This window comes from Glycine max, chromosome 2 (genome assembly GCF_000004515.6).
Source record: "Glycine max cultivar Williams 82 chromosome 2, Glycine_max_v4.0, whole genome shotgun sequence".
In the NCBI taxonomy this organism is placed as follows: Eukaryota; Viridiplantae; Streptophyta; class Magnoliopsida; order Fabales; family Fabaceae; genus Glycine; species Glycine max.
Genome location: NC_016089.4, coordinates 6,733,526 through 6,752,367, shown reverse-complemented (window position 1 = coordinate 6,752,367; position 18,842 = coordinate 6,733,526). Strand labels below are relative to the sequence as shown.

Below are 18,842 nucleotides of genomic sequence, written 5' to 3'. Positions count from 1 at the left end.
AAGTGCTGGGTGCACCAGTAATAATACTGGGTGCACCTAGCAACACCCAAATAAATAAGGGCATATCTGTCTAGGATGGTTTAGCCGGCCCAAGTCGTTTGTCTCCTGCTTTTGACTTAATTTTCATTTAAAGCTGCAATAAGATATAGCTTTGCTAAAATTTAAATACTATGCTACACATCATGGAAGAGAAATACATTTAAATTTTCCATTTACTAAAACTTTTGAACTGATTGGTTGCATTTGAATGAGGTTGCATTCCAGCATGTATTGATACATATTAAGAATGTGCAAGAAAAATTAACTTTTTCATTGATATTAACAATATATTTCAATGAGGTGTTTATATTTCATTGATTTTTAATTTTTCAGTAGGAGAAATTTAAACTCATAATTATTCCCTTCTTTTTTTTTTCACCCTTAAGCTCTCCTTTCCAATTATGAAGCCAATTATATATCTCCCTAAAGAACATTTGATTATTATGTGGAGCATTTCTTTGAACTAATTTCAAAACTTGATCCAACCTACTTTCATATTTGTCACTTGTGTGTCTAGCATTTATTCAATTAAAAAAATTATGATTCATAACTACCTAATAAACATTACAAGATAACGCCCATTTTCGATTTAGTGTTAACTACATACATGACACTTGTCTATGTTATCCTACATAGGGTGAGGTCGTATCTAAGATTGTTAAATTCAAATAAATAATTGTGTCTTTTATTCTTTATCTAAGAATTTTTTTTTTGCAGCATTTTCCTACTACCTACTGATGTGACATTATCACCCCAGATAAGTATGTGGCTAGAGAACAATGGAAAGTACACATTTACTATTCTTACAAAAAATAAAGAAAATAAATATATGATTTAAATATTTTTTTTCCTATGTAATTTATTGTTTTTTTCATTTTCACCTTTGTAGTTTTTTTTATTTTAATCTTTATAAAATGTGTTTTTTTATCTTTAATGTACTTTAAAAACATTTTTTTTACTGTTCAAGGTATTATCTAATATCTAATGTTTTAAGTAAAAAAATAAAATAGATATATTTTGTAAGAATTAAAACAATTGTTTTTACACATACAAAAATAAAAAAAACATTAAATTGCAGGAGTGAAAAATATATTTAAGACTAAATATATTTATGTGAATTTAAAAATCTCATTATCCACATTATTTTAGATAATTCAAAAACAAAGTAATTTAGTATACTCTGCAAAACATAAAATACAAATGCATAAGACCAACTTAATCAAGAACATGAATATTAAATAGAACAATGATTCATATAATACATATGATAGTAGAACATTTTAGTAGAACGAAATGCTAAAAAAATTATAGAAATAATTTAGTTAATATCAATTTCAATGGAACATAATTTTATCAACACTAGAAAAAAATAATCTATTCCTAGTCCTAGATACATTTCTAACATGTGTATGTCTAAAATTACAATATTAGGACATCCTTTGTCTAGCATAAGCAAGAGAAAAAAAACTCTATTATAATGAAAAAAAGAAGAGACGTAGATCACCAAGCAATAAACATACTAAATATAAAAATTTAATAGAAATGTCAGGAAGACATGAGAAAATGAGACGAAAAACCTTAAACCAAAAATATAAATTTTCTAATTTTTTTTTATTTTCTATGTAATAAATATATTTTCTAAAAAATTGATCGATGTTTTTTTATTAACAAAGGTTAACGGTTAGTTTTTTAGTTTTTCTATTAGCTGGAGATATAGAATATGTGATGTTTTTTCTTTCTTTCTTAATTCCAAAGATCGACTGTTGTGAGTTCCCTCTTGGTTTACATTACACCGTGATTTCTAATTCAGGATAAAATATATATATTCTTAAAAAAAAAAAAGCATTTTTAAACTTTAATTTAACATCATCTAAAAAGGTCAAAGTCAAAGCCCATAAAATTATTGAAGAAAATAATGTTTGGAAAGTAGTGGCGGGGATCCCTGCCACGTGGTTGCCTCTAAATTCCATCTTAAAGCTGCGACGCACGTGACCAAAACGTTAGCTTCGGTACACACGTCAACTGAAGAATCCATAAGGACCATAACAACGATATAGCTTAGCTAATGAAGAAGAGTGGAAGAACATTGCACCTGCAACTTCAACTTCACTTCTCCGTTCTAACACTCGCCATGTTCCTTATCAAGGTCAACTTCTCTATTTCTCATTATTCTTTCTATGTCACTCGGTTCTACTTTGGTTCTTCGTGTTACTGTTGCTTTAAACCTCTGACTTTTTTTCTTTTTTTTTGTGTTTCAATTTCAACAGACATGGAGACAGACGGCTTTCGGTGTTTTTGGGTACCTGAATTTCACCAAAGCTGGCTTCCTGTGAGTCCCTTTTGCCATTTCTTTTTTCTCTTGTTATTATTATGATGGTGAATTGATGATGCTCATGTTATGGTTGTTCTTCTAATCAACTCTTGTTATTAATGAATGTGTGGCTTGGCTCAACTAAATTGATTCGTCAGATACAGATCATTGCAAATAAATTCAAAATTCTTTTTCTCTTGCTTTGAGTAGAGCAAAATGGTTTTTATTTGTTGGATTGATTTATCAGTGATCAGTTTTTGTACTATTGAAATAATCAATCTGGATTTGAATTGTGATCATTTTGTTTAGGATAGAATGTGATTTAAGTTCCGCAAGATTTTCCCAGAATTAGTTTTTTAGTTCGTGCATTTTAAAAATGGTGGATTTAATCCTCGCATTTCTAAAATGCCATGGATTTCGTCGCTGACCTTATACTTCAATTTTGGCTTAATCAGGGACAAAATCCACCACATTTAAAAAATACGAGGATTTAAAGCCACCATTTATAAAATGTACAGACTAAAACCATTTTGATAAAATATTGAGTGACCTAAAACGCATTTTACCCTTTTGTTTATTTCCTTGAATTATTGGGGAACTTATGGGATTGAATAGATGCATGTCACTGAGTCACTGACCCTGGTTTTGAGACATTTCATAATTGGAGAACAAAAGAAAATCAGAAAAAGAGAGTGGAGATGAGAATTGGCCACTATTTATCGGTTCTGTTGAAAAGTAGAATGATAGAAAACTGGTAGCATTTTGTTAGTGCTGTTGTTATTTGGCCTCATTGTGTTCTTAGCTGTTGTATGAATGAAATTTTTTGTAGTGATCATTCTAAGAAATTCAACCCAGAGGACATGGAATTACGAATACCAGGGAAGAATTGCATTGTTACTGGAGCTAACTCTGGAATTGGCTATGCAACGGCTGAGGGTCTTGCAAAGCGGTTTACATCTTTCTCCTATGTTTGTCTTGGAATTTTGTGTTTTTAAGTTTGAAGTTACATATTATGATTAATAATTTTCACTAGTGGCGCAACTGTCTATCTTGTATGTCGTAATAAGGAGAGAGGAGAGGCTGCTCTTTCTGACATTCAAACTAAAACTGGCAATCAGAATGTATATTTGGAGGTATTACTCTTTCTTTCTTGTATTTCAATTTACTAATCTTTTTTTTTTAATTTTCAAAATAAAAGCGTGAGAATTTCCTAATTTCATGCGCTGTACTTGAGTTTTATTATGGAACCTTCTACAATTTAGTGGATAAGCTGAAAGCATTTGGAAATTATAATTGCCACTTATGATTTTATATGACCAGCTAATTTATCTTGCAGATTTGTGACCTTTCTTCTGTCAATGAGATCAAGTCATTCGCTTCCAGGTTTTCTAAAAAGAATGTGCCAGTTCACGTGTTGGTAAATTCTCAATTGTATTTCAACAAAATATAATACTTTCCAACATGGTTGTAACTGCCGGTAGCTTTTACCGTGCAAACTTCACGGGATATCTGTGGAGTGGACTCCTGATGGATACTGTTTCATTTCAAGAAATTACAATTTACAACTTCTATTATATCTTGTTCAATAAAAAATATAACTGCTGACATGATAATTATATTTGTTAGCCACTTTATGCTCTTGAGTATATCTAATGTGAACATAATTCTTGCATCAAGGTTAACAATGCTGGAGTACTTGAGCAAAATCGAGTTACCACATCAGAAGGGTAGGTCATTTTTGTTTCATATGAAAATACAAACATTTGTAAATTCTACCTATAACTTGAGTTGATCTGTGCCTTTTAATGTAATGTGTCATAGTCCAGGTTTGAGTTGAGCTTTGCTGTAAATGTCTTAGGCACTTACACCATGACAGAATTGATGGTACCATTACTGGGAAAAGCTTCCCCTGATGCACGTGTCATTACAGTTTCTTCTGGTGGAATGTATACTACTCCTTTGACCAAAGATCTACAGGTAACTGAGTTATGATGTCGTCAGCTTACTCAATCATACATAGGATTTTGACATAATTTATTCGGTTGTCTGTACCTAGTATTCAGAGAGCAACTTTAATGGGCTTGAACAGTATGCTCGAAACAAGCGTGTTCAGGTTAGTTAAGTTATTTACTCTAATACTCTATATTAGGGTACATTCTTTTTTCTTGTTTTACAATTAACTTTAAAATTGTGGCAAATTACCGTATCTGGTCTAAAGTGTACATTAGGAATAACAGATTTTGGTGGGAGAGCCTGCAAGTGAAATGATTACTAATTGTTTCTTAAACTATTGATTGCTTTCTATAAACTTTTTTCTTCGTGTATATTGTAATTAACAATGGTGGAATTTGTTTAGGACCTTGTAAAACCTGTGTTTTACTACAACATCCTAACTGTTTAAATATTATCTCTCTACCTCTTTATGTTAAGATCCATTATAATTTTACTGGAGATATCATCAAGTTTCAATAGAACTAATGGAATTTCATGATTTTCTTAGAATGTTAAAATCTTGTTTTTGGGCTTCAGATATATTTTGTGGAAACTACCATCCTATGAATGGACGGCCAAGTAATTGCAATGTGTGTCTGTGTCTGTTATGTAATTGTAACCCTCATCCAATTAGTTTGTGATAGAAGACCCCTAATTAAAAGGGTATTAGGAGAAGGGGGGATGGCCCAGCTAATGATGAGTCCCAAATAAACAGATGTGTTGGTTAGTACAGTTAGAAGGTTGTTACAAGTTGTTATGATGGGTTCAATCCATTGCAGATTGTTAGAAAAGAGTTATATAGGCTATATTAGAGCTATCTGGTAGAGAATAAGGGCTTTTGTGGAGTTAGTCTGGATTGTTAGAAGTGACTAGAACCTATTGAGCTGTTTCTGGATAATTGTACTTCATCTTAGTGCTATTCTAAAGAAAATTCTTTATTTTCATAAAAAAAACCCAAATCTTTGTAAACCAGTTGCATCAGTTAGTTTGTGAGGCGGGACATGACAGTGTATATAAATAAAAAGTGAAAAGTAATAGAGGTCAGTTTTGGGATTAGAGTTTGGTAGGAAGAGTTCAGGTCTCTCAAGTAGGTTATGGTTAGAATCTAGTATTCTGCATCAGTATCTTGTTCTTCTTCCCTTTCATTGGTGTTAGAACTGGATCAGAAATAGAAGAAAGATTGGATCTTATTATTGAAAAATGAGCAAAAATGCAGTTCTGTACCCAGGGAAGGTGCAGACTGGTCTCTTACAATGGCAGGGTCATTTGAGAGGTCTTGGCTTCTCTCCTACACAATTCTGTAACCACTTTCTAACAGTCCAACCCCTTTCGTAACTAACTTCCAATTATAAGCTATAAGCTTTCTGACTATCTCACTGATTTGGGCCTCAACGTCTCTTGCCCATTCTTCCTTCTCCTAACATAGACTCTTCTTTATTATAGTGCTATCAATGTGTCAACACATACCCCATTGGTACTACCCTCAAGTTGGGACAATTCTCATCAATATTAATACATTCTTTTATTCAACATTTTGATCCACTTCTACTTCTATCAGTATCATGGGGATTGAGGTGACATGGAAATTCTTTTACAAGACATTATAGAGTAGGACGCTTTAGTGCATGTTTGGTTTGCAATTGAAATTGCTGTGGCACGCATTCCAATGCAGATCCAGCAGATAAAAGCAAAAACAAGGGTTCTGATGCTTTGGCAAAATTACTTGAGTACTTTTGCCTCAAAAAGTAATTTTTCACCGGATTTTCAAGCAGTCAAAGAGGAAAAGTAGTCTTTCTGCTGATATGCACAGATGATAACCTTATCAAGACTCAGAATGCCCAATGGGAAGATATAGATTGAATTTTCTTGGGAGTTCCCTAGTGAATTGAGGACTGAATGATGCCAAGAAGGGTAAAAATTCCACATTTGGAGATGTAGGAACATTGAGATTTGAGTTCATTTTGTTAAAACTTGGGTCAACCTGTATCTTAAAGACAAAAAGGAATTGCAGAAAAAGGTTCATAAAATATAATTTCCTGCTGCATGCAGTCAATGATTTACCTCGTTTCCCTAGTTTTCTAGTCTCATTGTGTTAGGACAACATTTATTTTATTAATCAGAACATCAGAAGGATTGCAAGGAATGGAAAATGTTTGTTAATATTGTACTTGTTATCAATGGAAACATCAGTCTTGTGAATTTTCAGTTTTGTGCTATTTTTTTTTTTGCTCAGCAAAAGTAGTAATTAGTATTAGATGAGTACCAGAGGTACAAAGTTTACAATTAAGGATGACAAGCACTAGGTTCCAGATCAGACTTGATGTAGTCTAAATAGGAACCCATGCCTGAAATCGGAATTACATAATTTGAACAAATACTGTAACATGAACTCCTCCTCTAGCACATAAAACCTAATCGGAGATTGGTCGACCAGTGGTTAAAACTTGTCCCAAAATCCTTCTCTAAGTTGCGAAGCCAAGTCCAAAGTAGAAAGACTGCATCATCCATGATTTTGTTAGCATTGAATGTGTCGTTGGAAAAGAGAATCTTATTCAGTTTTGTGCTATAATCACGGAATCTAGTTCTTATTTTTCAAAATATTGTCTTTATTTAAAAATGTAAAAAGTTCAGCTTTAACTAAATAAATGGGTATACTTGTGATTTATATAGTTTAAATTTGATCTACTTTCAATTTAATACTGTATGTCTACATAGTAAGTGCCACACTCACATCATTATAGTAACCAAGGTTCTGCATTTGGTTTAAAAGCTTTTAACAATTTTCATAACTTGTGATTCCATATGGTTTACTTGTTTGTAGTGGAAAAATTTTATATTCCAGTGGACCAGAATCATCAATTCCTTAGTGCATATCTCTCTATATCTATATGAGCAAAAACAGGCAGTACTAGTACTATCTAGGAGGGAGATAGCTTTTAAAATCTTGTTTGATCATATCTGTGCGTTTCTAAATATATTTTTATTATCCTTATTTGGTGGATAGAGTCTAGGAGGCATTTAAAAGAGGTTAGTTGAGCGGTTAATTTTTTTACTTTCGTGTGCCTATATTCATGTAACATTATGATTTATCTGACATGTCAGGTTGCACTAACAGAAAAGTGGGCCGAAACTTACAAGAACAAAGGGATAGGATTTTACTCAATGCACCCTGGTTGGGCTGAGACTCCTGGGGTTGCAAAGAGTATGCCAAGCTTCTCTAAATCGTAAGTTTTATTTGCCCTTACATTATCCATAGAATATTTTGATTAATACTATAAAATATTGGAGAGAAAAACCATACACAGACAGAGTTGATCTTTGACATAATGCACCCACTTATATGAATTAGTTTATTTGTGGAAAATAACAATTTTTTATTGACAACTTCCTCTGAGAACATTGATATATTTTTTTTTCCAAAATTAAGCAAAATCAGACAAGCACAAGGCAGGAATTTGATTCTTGATACCTCACTCTTTATTATTAAATTAAACTAAAGCACATTTTAAGTTCAAATAGTTTGCACTTACAAGCTCAAATTTTAAGTACTACAATTTTTCCTTGAAATAATTTATGGTCAACAAAGAAAAGAAAGTAAACTATTGTTTGGCACCATTGGAATAATTATATATTGATTAAATTATTTACAGGCTTTCAGGGAAGCTTAGAACAAGTGAAGAAGGTGCAGACACAGTTATCTGGTTGACATTACAACCAAAGGAGAAACTGGTATCAGGTGCATTTTATTTTGATAGAGCTGAAGCCTCGAAGCACCTTGCATTTGCTGGTACCAGTGATTCTCATGCTATGATCGACTATGTTGTTGATAGTCTTGATTCCATGGCTTCTCCTTTTGTCTAATAGTGTACTTTTACCCTGACATTAAACCCTGAAGTTGTAAATTTTAATTAATCGTAGCACCTAGTTGTGCATCATCAATACCAATATAACATTTCTACAGTTTTTTTTGTTGATAATAACATTTCCAAAGTTAATACAATAATATAACTATTGTTTTCAGGAATCATCTATGCCCTACTCTTCTAACCAAACCAAACCAAATATTTGAGATGTAGTAAATTTTTATGACTAAGTAGAAATAGTTATGCACTAACTTTTTACTGAAGCTGTAGTCCCTAGATATGTGAGTGAGGCTATTTAATTTGGGATGAATTCCATTTTTTTACACCTCATTCCTTTTACCTTATTTGAGAAAAATAGAAAGAAAAAAAGTGATGAATTGTGTGTTTTTCTTCTTAAATAATAATGAAAACTTATGTAATAAAAGAGTTTAATTTTGATAGTCAATATTTTTACACTGTTATGACTGATTATTAGGAGTGTAAAGTGTCTTGTAAAAAAAAAAAAAGTTTAAAGCGAATTGAATTGAGTTAAGTAACATTGGGTTCATTTTAAAACCCAACCTGTGAAAGAAATTGGGTTGGGTTTGTTATTTTTTTGGTAACAACCCAAACCGAATAACTTGGCTTTAATTGTATGGTTATAATTGTATGGTTAGGATTGGGTAATTATGTCTATTAATTAAAATATTATTAAATTTTAGAAATTAATAAAATCAGAAAAAATAGAAAAAAATATCAAAGCAAACACAATATGATAGATTAAATAAAAGATGACATCCTATGGTTAAAACTAAAAAGTAAAAAAAAAATGATAATCTCACTTATGAAAAGGGAATCTAGAGTTAGTAAGAAAGCAAATGGGAATTTCACTTCTAGAAAATTAGAATAATTATAATATTACATGCGGCTCGAATTGGATTAGTTAATTGAATTTAGAAATCATCAACTTGATATGCTATTTTTTTTTTTTGAAAAAGAATGGGGAGAACATTAGAAGAAAGCCATGCATTCCAACTATGTTGGCACACCTAAGGCTCACAAAATCCTATACCCTCACCAGTCCCAATTTATTAAAAGAGAAAGCAAAATGATAACAACAACCTAAGGGAACTAGGCCAAAACCCTGGTTAGTGATCAGTAAACCTATACTGAGGTTGCCCACTAAAATCAAGGGTATAGTCATGAACACAAAAAGAAGGAACTGAATTCCACCAAAAAGAATTCCTATTATCCAGGGTAAAATTGGCAATAAGATCTGCACAATGATTACCTTCTCTAAAGATGTGACTAAATCTTAATCCTGTGAATGTAGTTCTTCCACCGGTTCAAAATACTCCAAGGGACCATAGCAAAGTTATTTACAGCAAGAGTTACTATTAAAGAATCACACTCCAGCCATAGAGGATACCAAAGCTTATCCAACGCTGTTTCTTGGCTTTTCAGAAAGGTAACGCCAGACCAACGGACAACGGAGAAAGATGTGATCAACTACAATTAGGCTAGTTAAAGTGAACCAAAATCAAACTAATAATTTAACCCAACCAACTAAGATGTAATTAAGTTAGATCGAGTTGATTGGATTTGCAAGTTAATCCGTGCCCATTTATACCCCTAGTGTTTATAAAACAAAGCTTATATATAACGACAATATCCGGTTTAAACTAGCACATGCACACCACCATAACAAACTGAACATCACGTTCACGTAGTTGTCAACAACCATGCTTCGTTAAAGGTCCATCACGTTCATCTTTGTCAGTGAGTTGACACCAAAGTACCGTACCATCATTCATGTGTTTGAAGGCCAACTCTAATAAAAGCAACTGTACTTCAGTTTGTATTTTTTTTCAAGATAGATCTTAAAGGTTCAACAAACACTTATAGAGGATTAACCTTTATTGGCTAACTGTCATTGAGTTCTTACCAATAATCAATAATTTTATATAACCCTTTTCTATAACATCAAATCATTTTTATTATTTTAAGTTCATTCTAACATAACAACTTTTAAGTTTTTTTTTTAAATGAACCTTATACCTCATCCAGCACATTTATATTTGCTAGATAAAAAAACACAAGATACAATTCGAAACATGATAAAAATATAATGAGATTTACCAAAAATTAAAAACTGTAGTTACTCTCCTCTTAGTACCCATTGCTCTATGTTGCAAAAATCGGTTGTTCCTCTTAAATTGAATTACTATTAGAAAAACAACTCTTATATTGTAGATTCCTAAGGTGAATACTTATAAAGTCACTTTGGTTTTGTTACAACAAGAAATTTGAAATAAAATCATGTGTTAAAAACATTTTTTTTATGCTAACGTTCAATTTGAGTCAAATAATCGTTTTAAAGGGAAAAATCCATGTGATGTCTTTTAGTTGTTCGTCAGGCTGCTTCTCTCACTACAGTTCTGATTCTAAATTTAATTAAATTCAAATCTTGCTTTTGGTACAGGTTAGAGAGAGAGAGAGAGAGAGAGAGAGAGAGAGAGACTAAATAGGTAAATGATATGCACCATTAAGCAAGTATACTGAATAGTCAAAGTGGCTATATGTCAGATCAAAACCGCAACAATTATTTTATGTTTTTAGCTGGAGGTATATGGTCTTCTCACTTTATGAATGCCATAAAAAAATTGTTTTGCAGGATAATAAACCATCTATTGCAAATCACAAGACATTAACAAACTAGGAATTCTCACTTCCATTCCTCAACTTATCACAAAAGGAGGGATTACTAACATAACTGTTGTAAAAATTCTCAAATCACACATTTTTAGTTATATATTATTTACAAATTTTATGCATCACATCATGCCTTTCTATATATTAGTCAACACATACCAAGCTGAACATGCTAAATACATAAGAAGCATCCATGTCAATGGTTCACACCATTGGCAATCCCATCTTGGGAAACGATACTTGGTGAGTCCAATAAAGTAGGCTTCTTCAACCAGTATTGCTGAAATCTCTGCCTCGCATACTCCTTGTAGTCAAAGTCAATTGTATTGACATGACTCTGCAACACACACAAAGCAACACATTAGCAAACAGAAGTAACCTTTAGAGTAACTATGAAAAAAAAAGAATAAAATATATTTTTGGTCTCTTAAAATATCTCAAAATTCGATTTTAGCCCCTACAAAAATTTAATGCTTTTAGTCTTTACATTTCTCAAAAGTGACATAGTTTTAATCCCTTGCTAGGGAATAAAATTATGCATCTGTTATAATGTAGAAACTAAAAACATACTGTATTAAGGATCGAACCTAAGCCTTCATGTATACCACCCAAACCCCACCCTAGTGGTTTAATGTTTATAGAGACTAAAACTGAATTTCAAGATATTCTGAGAGATAAAAAAACATGTTTTATCCAAAAAACAAAAAAAAAAAACATACCGAAATAAGTCCCCACAAGCCCCAAAATAGATGGTTTGCAAGAGTGTATTTTTCTGCAAGATTCACTAGCTGATCCACTTCACTATTGCTTGGTTTCTTACCTGTGCACAAGTTTCGAATTAAAATTGGTAAACGTGTATGAAATTCAGAAGCATCGTTTTGAAGATATGACTTCAGTTTTTCTAACATGATTGAAAGCTTTAATGAGTTATCTTTGGTCAGTAAAACAATTCTTAAAATTACGTCAACATTGAAGTTGAAGAGATAAGGGGGGCTTGCATTCGTGCCTACCCTGAAGAGTGCATAAGCAAATTAAATAAATCATCCAATATACTACAAATAAGTTAAAGAAATGCCTGCAAGCTCCATATCAGCAAGGACAGAATGATTAATAGTGTAAACTGTTACAATTCTTACCAAAAAGAAGCATGTTTTTCCCTATCATGCTTTAAGTGTTTAATAATCCTATCATGCTAAGTGTTTAATAATGTAAAGATTTTTACATTGTTGACTAATAAGAAATTATCCTACATATGACTCTTAAAATAATTATTACAAAAGTCAATAATTTTCAATTATATGACAGTCCATGATTGGATGACAGTTAGAAAAAACTTTACACTGTCAGTATAATTCAATTAAAATCCAAGTATAGAAACTAAAAATATAAGCTGGAGTGATATCACAAATCAACCAAATTGTAGAGCAAGTTTATTCTTTCAGCTGAGAATAGATCAATAGCAGTTACCTAAATCCAGATCTCTGCCAATAATATGTATTTTCAGTGGTATGTGGGAGTAAGATTTTAGTGGACTAACCTTCAGAACTCAAATAATTATAAACAAACCTTTGACGCTCCTCCAGACCTGTTATACAAATTGTTGTCTCAGTAGAGTGATCTCAATACAATAAGCATAAAGTAGGGAAGCAAAATAAGCATTGTAAAATGTAATAGAGGCTGTAAAATTTACCAGGATATTTACTGTAGTCAAGAACATGAGGTTCGTCACTATGGTAATTTGCCACCATTTCACAGAAATGATTTGCCAGATCATATCCAATAGGATTGTAACTGGCATATTCATAGTCCTATATCATTCAAAAAAAAAAAAAACATTAGGAATGAAAAAGTGAGTAAAAGATATGACTGATGAAATATGAAAAGAGCCTATAATATTCATGAACAAACTTTTCAAGCTTAGAAACTTTACTGTTGGAAACTTGGAAAAGCAAAGTAAAGACCATAAATAATACCAGACCCTAAAGCTTAATTTAAGAAATAGATTCTGAAATCCATTCAAAGAAGACAAAACTAGAATGTGAAAGTCCAACAATATATATAGATAAAATTACCCATCTCAACTTTGAAAATAAATTAAGAAAATAAAAAGAGGAAACTAGCTGATTTTCTTGCTTTGCCACACAAGTATAAAAAAGCACAGAAACAAGGGTATAAATATAGAATATATAACTAAAATGTAGCAATATAACTTACAATTAAAGTGATTGCTCTTGTATCTTCATCCATCATTATGTTACCATATTGTAGATCATTGTGACAAAAACCAATCTGTTGATTTCCTTGAGATAACAACTCCACAAGCATATTTATTTCAGCATCTAGATTGTCCAGGCCAAAATTCTTGGTTTCTTTAGGGGAGCACAAACTTTTGGCATGACTAAGCCACTTCCTGCAAGAACATGAAAAGCATATATAATTCTGTACAGCACCGAAAATGATTTTGAAGATTAGCGTGATTTATTATGATATTACCTCATTCTCTGCCAAAGCTGAGCCTTCTTTGCACCAGGCATATGAAGATTGTGAAACTCCCTCATCTTAGATGCTATCAAAGCAGATATTTCAGGGTCACGGAGGTCCGCAGCTGAGAGTGTCTAAAAATCCAAAAATAGGAAAAGAAAAAGCATGTTAACATATGTTATGAGAGAAATCATTATTTGGGTAAGGTCCAGAATTTTAATTTTTGTTCCATTTTCACTTTTTTTTTTTTTTTTGCACGGTAAAAATCATTGTATTCGTACCCCATTGCCCAGAGGCTCTTCGCTATGCGAAAGTATGGGGGAGGGATGTTGTACGCAGCCTTACCCTTGCATATGCAAAGAGACTGTTTCCGGATTCGAACCCATAACCAACAAGTCACCAAAGCACAACTTTACCGCTGCACCAGGGCTATATTATAAATAAAATTCAGTACTAGATGTACTGAAATATACAACAAGAAAAAGCAAAGGCATTGAGAAGCCAAACCCAACTAAAAAGACAAAAACAAAACAACTGACAAGATAAACCCAGCTGCCCGTGACCTTAAGGAATGCTATCAGCTGATATATTGATGACCTTAATGAAATCATTAGAAAAATGTCTATTATGGCACCATCATTGTTAGTTCTTCCACCTACACTCATCTAATTGTACTGATTATAATCAAAATAATCTTTAGTCTTGGCTGGATTTTGCTTTTACAGTGAATATAAAAGTTTTTCAGTCTTTAAACATTATACAAAGTGTCCATCTATGAGCTGTGGATAAAGAAATTTTCTCAGCTATAAAAAGTGACGGTATGTTTTTCAGGTAGAGAAACCCTGCCATAGAAACTACAAAGAAACATTGTGGTTTATCTTGAGATGATTATCTGTCAAAAAAATCTTGATGTGATTATGATGCCAAAATTATGCAGATCCTAATCTACAAGATATGTTAACCTTCCATTCGTCTAAAGGTAAGCAGAATAAAATAGAAAAGTGAAGAGCCACGACCAAAGAGGCAAAGAAAAACCTTTTTTGATAAAATAATAAAGTGAAATGGAAAAGGAAGGAAGAAGTGACTTTAGTCAAGCATATATTCTCCTTATCACAAAAACATCAATTTTGAATCTAATTATTGCAGCCACTTTTAAATTATAATATTATGCAGCAAATGTAAAGAATTAACAAGTAAATCCTCATTGCAGTTTTTCACAATATAAATATCGTTTATCTTAATTTTTAACCTTGCAAAAGTCTTATTTCAGCCATTATTTTTTACTTTACAAAGCCCTCCACTTTAGTGACTTTGTAAAACTCCATACACTTTTACCCTTAATGTAGTTGAAAAATATAATAATAAAAAAGAACTAAAGTAAATAACATTTTAAAAAATCAATGGCCATATAAAGTAATTGGTGCTTAATAATCTCAAGGAGAGTTTATTTTAGAATTAATTAATTAGAAAAAGGGAAACACAAGAAGATAATCACATACTCGGACGTATATGATCTTCCCCAAATAAAGGCAACTACTTGAGTGCATAAATTACACATATGTACTTCTTAATGGCCATCTATTGACTCAAATAGAGGTAGGAAAAGGACAAAATAAGTAACTTTCAAAATAAGTTTTTTTTAGTTTTTTTATCGATAGCGTAAGACATATCATTTAGGGGTGGAATTTGGAGCAAAAAGAATGGGAAAGCAAGCACCTTAGAGCAGTTGACTCAATACCATTCAATTTAATATGCTAAAGATGCTTCTTATTTAATCTAAAGAACTAATAGGAAATGCTAACAGCCTCCACTCGTCCAAAGAAAAAGAGAATAAAATAGAAAAAGCTAACAGCCAAGGCCAAAGAAAAACTTTTTAAATAGAATAAAAAAGCAAATTGGAAAAAGAGAAGTGACTTTAAATTAAGCATATGTTCTCCAAATCACAAACAATAACCATCAATTCAAATGTAATCATTGTAGCCACTTTTATATTATAATAATAATAATAATATAACTAAGCCAAGATAATTTTCTGGAAACACTTGATAATAAAGCTGAAATTAAACAGTAAACCATTATTTTAGTTCTTTGTATAGTTATGTTGAAAGTTTAAAGAGTTTAATTTCTATATACTGTTAGTTAGTGTAAAAAAAAAAAATTACCCTCCAACAATCCAACCAAACAGAAATAATTGTTAGTATGATTTTTTTGGGATAATTATTGAAAATAAAAACAACAAACTTGTTATACATGGCTGTTGATGATTGGATGACAGTGCAAAAATCATTTACAGTGTCTACACTATTTACTCTTAAATGATCTCTTACAAAATTAATTACCAAAATAAAGAATTTATAAAAAATGACTAAAAATAATTGGTGCTTATAATGATAGGAATTAAAACAGAGATTCACCCAAAAATTAACTAATCAGAACAAGGAAATACAAGAAGTTGATCACATACTTTGGCATGAATGAACTCCTCAACTCTGCCAGTGGTGAACCTCCCAAGAAGGCGTGGACCCTGTCCATGCTTTGACATGCACTCAAAGGTTTGGATTTCATCCACCCTGTTGAAGAAAACCTCAACACCTTCACCATATAATCGAACAAGAACCCTTCTTTGATGACCATCACTTTTGGTTGGCCAATTTACCTCAAAAACCTCATTGGTCATTGCCCCCTTTAAAGGTGTTACCTGCAAAGTGTTCACATCATCTATTACATCCCCCAAAGATGCAGCCACTGCTGCAAGAACTTCAAATATCTCTTCATGGTTTCCGCTTCCTTTCAACAACTCAATTGCCTTTATGGCCATCCTTGATCAAAGACCAGTTAAAAACAGAGCTCTGCTTGTGAAGAAAAACAGGGAAATTGAAACAGAGTTAAGATCTTCTATCCCTTGCAATAGAACAGAACACATGGAGAGACCAGAATACCTTGATGACCAAATTGAGAGAAAACATTATAACCGATGATCCTGTGTGAAAGTTAGATTCTTTTATATATATATATAAAATTATATTGAATTGCGGATTTAAAATTCCACCCAAGTTCCTCCATCCCATGCAATAAAATAAACACACGGAGAAAGCAGAAAACATTGATGACTCAATTGGGAAAAAAAGTCATTAGGGCCGATCCTGTGTGAAAGTTCATTTCTTATTTGGAAAAAAATTGTTTGAATAGGGATTTAAAAATCCACCCAAGAAACAGAGAACTCAGAGAAAGTTGACTGGTAGAAACGCGTAGAACGCATAAAAAATAAAAAAAAAGATTTAACAACCCTTCTGCAGAAAAAAGAAAAATATGGAAAAAAATTACAATCCTTTTGGGATACTTAGTTGAATTTAGATTATAGAATCTTACCAGGTAAACAAGGCAAACTGTGGCAGGGTAAGTTAGACTCAGTAATCAAAGCTGAAACATGCATACGGAGAAAGGGAATCCATAAACTCAGAAATTGAAAACTGATTCGGAATAAGAGGAAAGAAAAAGTGAGAAATGACGATTCAGGAACTCACCTTTGCAGTAGATAAGGTTGCAGAAGAAAATCAAAGCCAAATAAAACGAAACCTACACAGTAAACAATGCATAAAAAAACAAAAGTGACAAAAAATCCTCAAAAACCCAAATTACAAAAGGACCAAAATAAAATAATGATTTAAAAAAAAAACAAAACTACTAACCAAGAAGAATGATTAACATCAAAGGGGTAAAAAGAAAATGAAGCAAGAAAGAAAGAGATTTGGAAACAGACCTAGAAATAGCAGAGGAAGTCCAAAAGAATATGGTGGTGATAATACCGACACTAATGATCTTTTATATTGTGATGAAGTCAATAGAAAAATGGTGTGAAACCAAAGAAAGCTTGCAAAATGAGGAACCCCACAAGACTTGTTTAATGATCACTGAAACAAGATGCTATATAATGCAATATAGATGATGCAATTAATAGAGCAATAAAAATAAAATTTCTATTCTTCCTTGATTTTGATTTGCCGTGATGAAGAGGATCATGAAATAAAATTTTATTGGTTTATTATTTTCCTTTTCTTTTTCTTTTGGATTCTTTGTATTTTGGACGGTGGCAGATTCTTGTGAGGGGCGGTGCCAATGAAAACTGATCACGTGGAGAGAATGAATCTTGTTTGAGATTCTAAAGGTGATGGCTATGCCAGAACATGATTATTATGTGTAACCACCTCGTATATTTTTATGGACGGAGGCGTGCCATGATAAAGCTTTCCCCTTTTCATGTATTATTCTTTCTTTTAAGAGTATATTATTGAAAGGTGAAATTTGAGTTTTTTTTTTTACATGTATTTTTTTTATAGGTAATTCTGTTTGAGTAACAATCATATGTCACTCTTACATAATTAATTGTAAATATATTAACTAATTTGTCAAATATAACATTTAATTGTGAGACTTCACTTGTCTTTTTATCTAAGATACATATTTGAGTAAATTATAATATTCACATGATTTGTTTTTATTACATTTAGATACTTTTATTTTTTTAATCTTATAAAAACATCTTAATTATTGATTTTTGTTTCATCGATCATCTAGAAACATTAATTCCTTCTACTTTTGCAATTGATCCACATTAGAATGATTGTTGATAAGTACATTTGTATATAATAATTCATACTAAATTTCTCAACAAACTAAATAAAAATTTAAGTCCAATAAAGTAAACTTAAAAAATTAGGTTAATGGAGTATTAAAATGGTTTTCCACAAAATTCTTCATGCCACTATTTAAACATCATTTTCTTTTATCTTTGATTTTTCTTTCATAAATGAATATTTTTTTTTCTTTTATTAAATTTACTAACAAAAATTTCACAAAATTAACCAATGAGGTTAAAAGTGATGCGATAAAAGAAAGAGTAATGAATGTAATAAAAATAAGTTACATGAGATTGGATGGTCATTGCAATTAACTCTACATATTTTAATTTATAATATAATATAAATTAAGGAATTTTTTAGATATATTTAAAGGCATTTGAATCTAATTTTATTTGAATTAATGATATGTTAATAAATTATGATATTTCATTAATGACATATTGATAAATTATGGTATTTTATTAAATTATAAATGTAATTATGATATTCATTAAATTAATCTTAATTATTATATATGTGTCATAATAAAAAAATTAATGATTTATATTATACAATTAATGATTTATATATTTAATGTATTAATAAAAAATATGAAAAATTATTTTTTTATTCATAAGAATTGAATAAAATATCAAAAAATTTATAACATTTATATATTCCGTTCAATCAGTCTAGCTGAAAAGCCATCTAAGGATAAGACAATAGCTTTTATGAGTAATAACTTTTATATCATTTAGAAATGAAGTGTAGATAAGTGTTACACTTTATTTACAATTTTATATAAGGAAAAATAATAAATGATAAACGAGGAAGGGAACTTTCATA

The 18,842-nt window shown here is 31.3% G+C and overlaps 2 protein-coding genes across 8 annotated transcripts; one reads left to right on the top strand and one right to left on the bottom strand.

Annotated features, from left to right (window-relative positions):
- Positions 1-2,051: 2,051 nt before the first annotated feature.
- On the top strand, positions 2,052-8,366 carry LOC100775215 (dehydrogenase/reductase SDR family member 12-like). Its single transcript, NM_001255131.3, has 10 exons — positions 2,052-2,185; positions 2,307-2,368; positions 3,180-3,299; positions 3,384-3,483; positions 3,687-3,767; positions 4,028-4,077; positions 4,177-4,327; positions 4,407-4,463; positions 7,445-7,566; positions 7,993-8,366. The coding sequence occupies exons 1-10, from the start codon at positions 2,105-2,107 to the stop codon at positions 8,201-8,203; spliced, it is 1,035 nt and encodes a 344-aa protein (NP_001242060.2). The 5' UTR covers positions 2,052-2,104; the 3' UTR covers positions 8,204-8,366.
- Positions 8,367-10,850: 2,484 nt separating this feature from the next.
- On the bottom strand, positions 10,851-17,436 carry LOC547972 (GmCK1p). Of its 7 annotated transcripts, XM_006574416.4 has the most exons (11): positions 17,138-17,436; positions 16,902-16,953; positions 16,747-16,797; positions 16,317-16,357; positions 15,842-16,226; positions 13,390-13,511; positions 13,111-13,306; positions 12,587-12,704; positions 12,434-12,481; positions 11,616-11,716; positions 10,892-11,233 (listed from the first exon to the last, which is right to left on the bottom strand). In XM_006574416.4, the coding sequence occupies exons 5-11, from the start codon at positions 16,193-16,195 to the stop codon at positions 11,093-11,095; spliced, it is 1,080 nt and encodes a 359-aa protein (XP_006574479.1). In that variant the 5' UTR covers positions 16,196-16,226; positions 16,317-16,357; positions 16,747-16,797; positions 16,902-16,953; positions 17,138-17,436; the 3' UTR covers positions 10,892-11,092. The 7 variants fall into 7 exon arrangements, 6 of the variants coding, with proteins under 6 accessions (NP_001236799.1, XP_006574479.1, XP_040862578.1 ...); NM_001249870.2 differs by lacking the exon at positions 16,317-16,357 and having other exon boundaries at positions 10,851-11,233; positions 17,138-17,357; XM_041006644.1 differs by having other exon boundaries at positions 16,317-16,797.
- Positions 17,437-18,842: the final 1,406 nt, after the last annotated feature.

Excerpts from the sequence above, each read along its gene's own strand:
- LOC547972 (XM_041006642.1), bottom strand. The coding sequence starts at position 16,195 with ATGGCCATAAAGGCAATTGAGTTGTTGAAAGGAAGCGGAAACCATGAA. Across the intron at positions 13,307-13,389 it reads CAGCTTTGGCAGAGAATGAG|GAAGTGGCTTAGTCATGCCA; the intron begins GTAATATCATAA and ends ATGTTCTTGCAG. Across the intron at positions 12,705-13,110 it reads CAAGAGCAATCACTTTAATT|GACTATGAATATGCCAGTTA; the intron begins GTAAGTTATATT and ends TGAATGATATAG.
- LOC100775215 (NM_001255131.3), top strand. The coding sequence starts at position 2,105 with ATGAAGAAGAGTGGAAGAACATTGCACCTGCAACTTCAACTTCACTTC. Across the intron at positions 3,484-3,686 it reads ATCAGAATGTATATTTGGAG|ATTTGTGACCTTTCTTCTGT; the intron begins GTATTACTCTTT and ends TTTATCTTGCAG. Across the intron at positions 4,328-4,406 it reads CTTTGACCAAAGATCTACAG|TATTCAGAGAGCAACTTTAA; the intron begins GTAACTGAGTTA and ends GTCTGTACCTAG.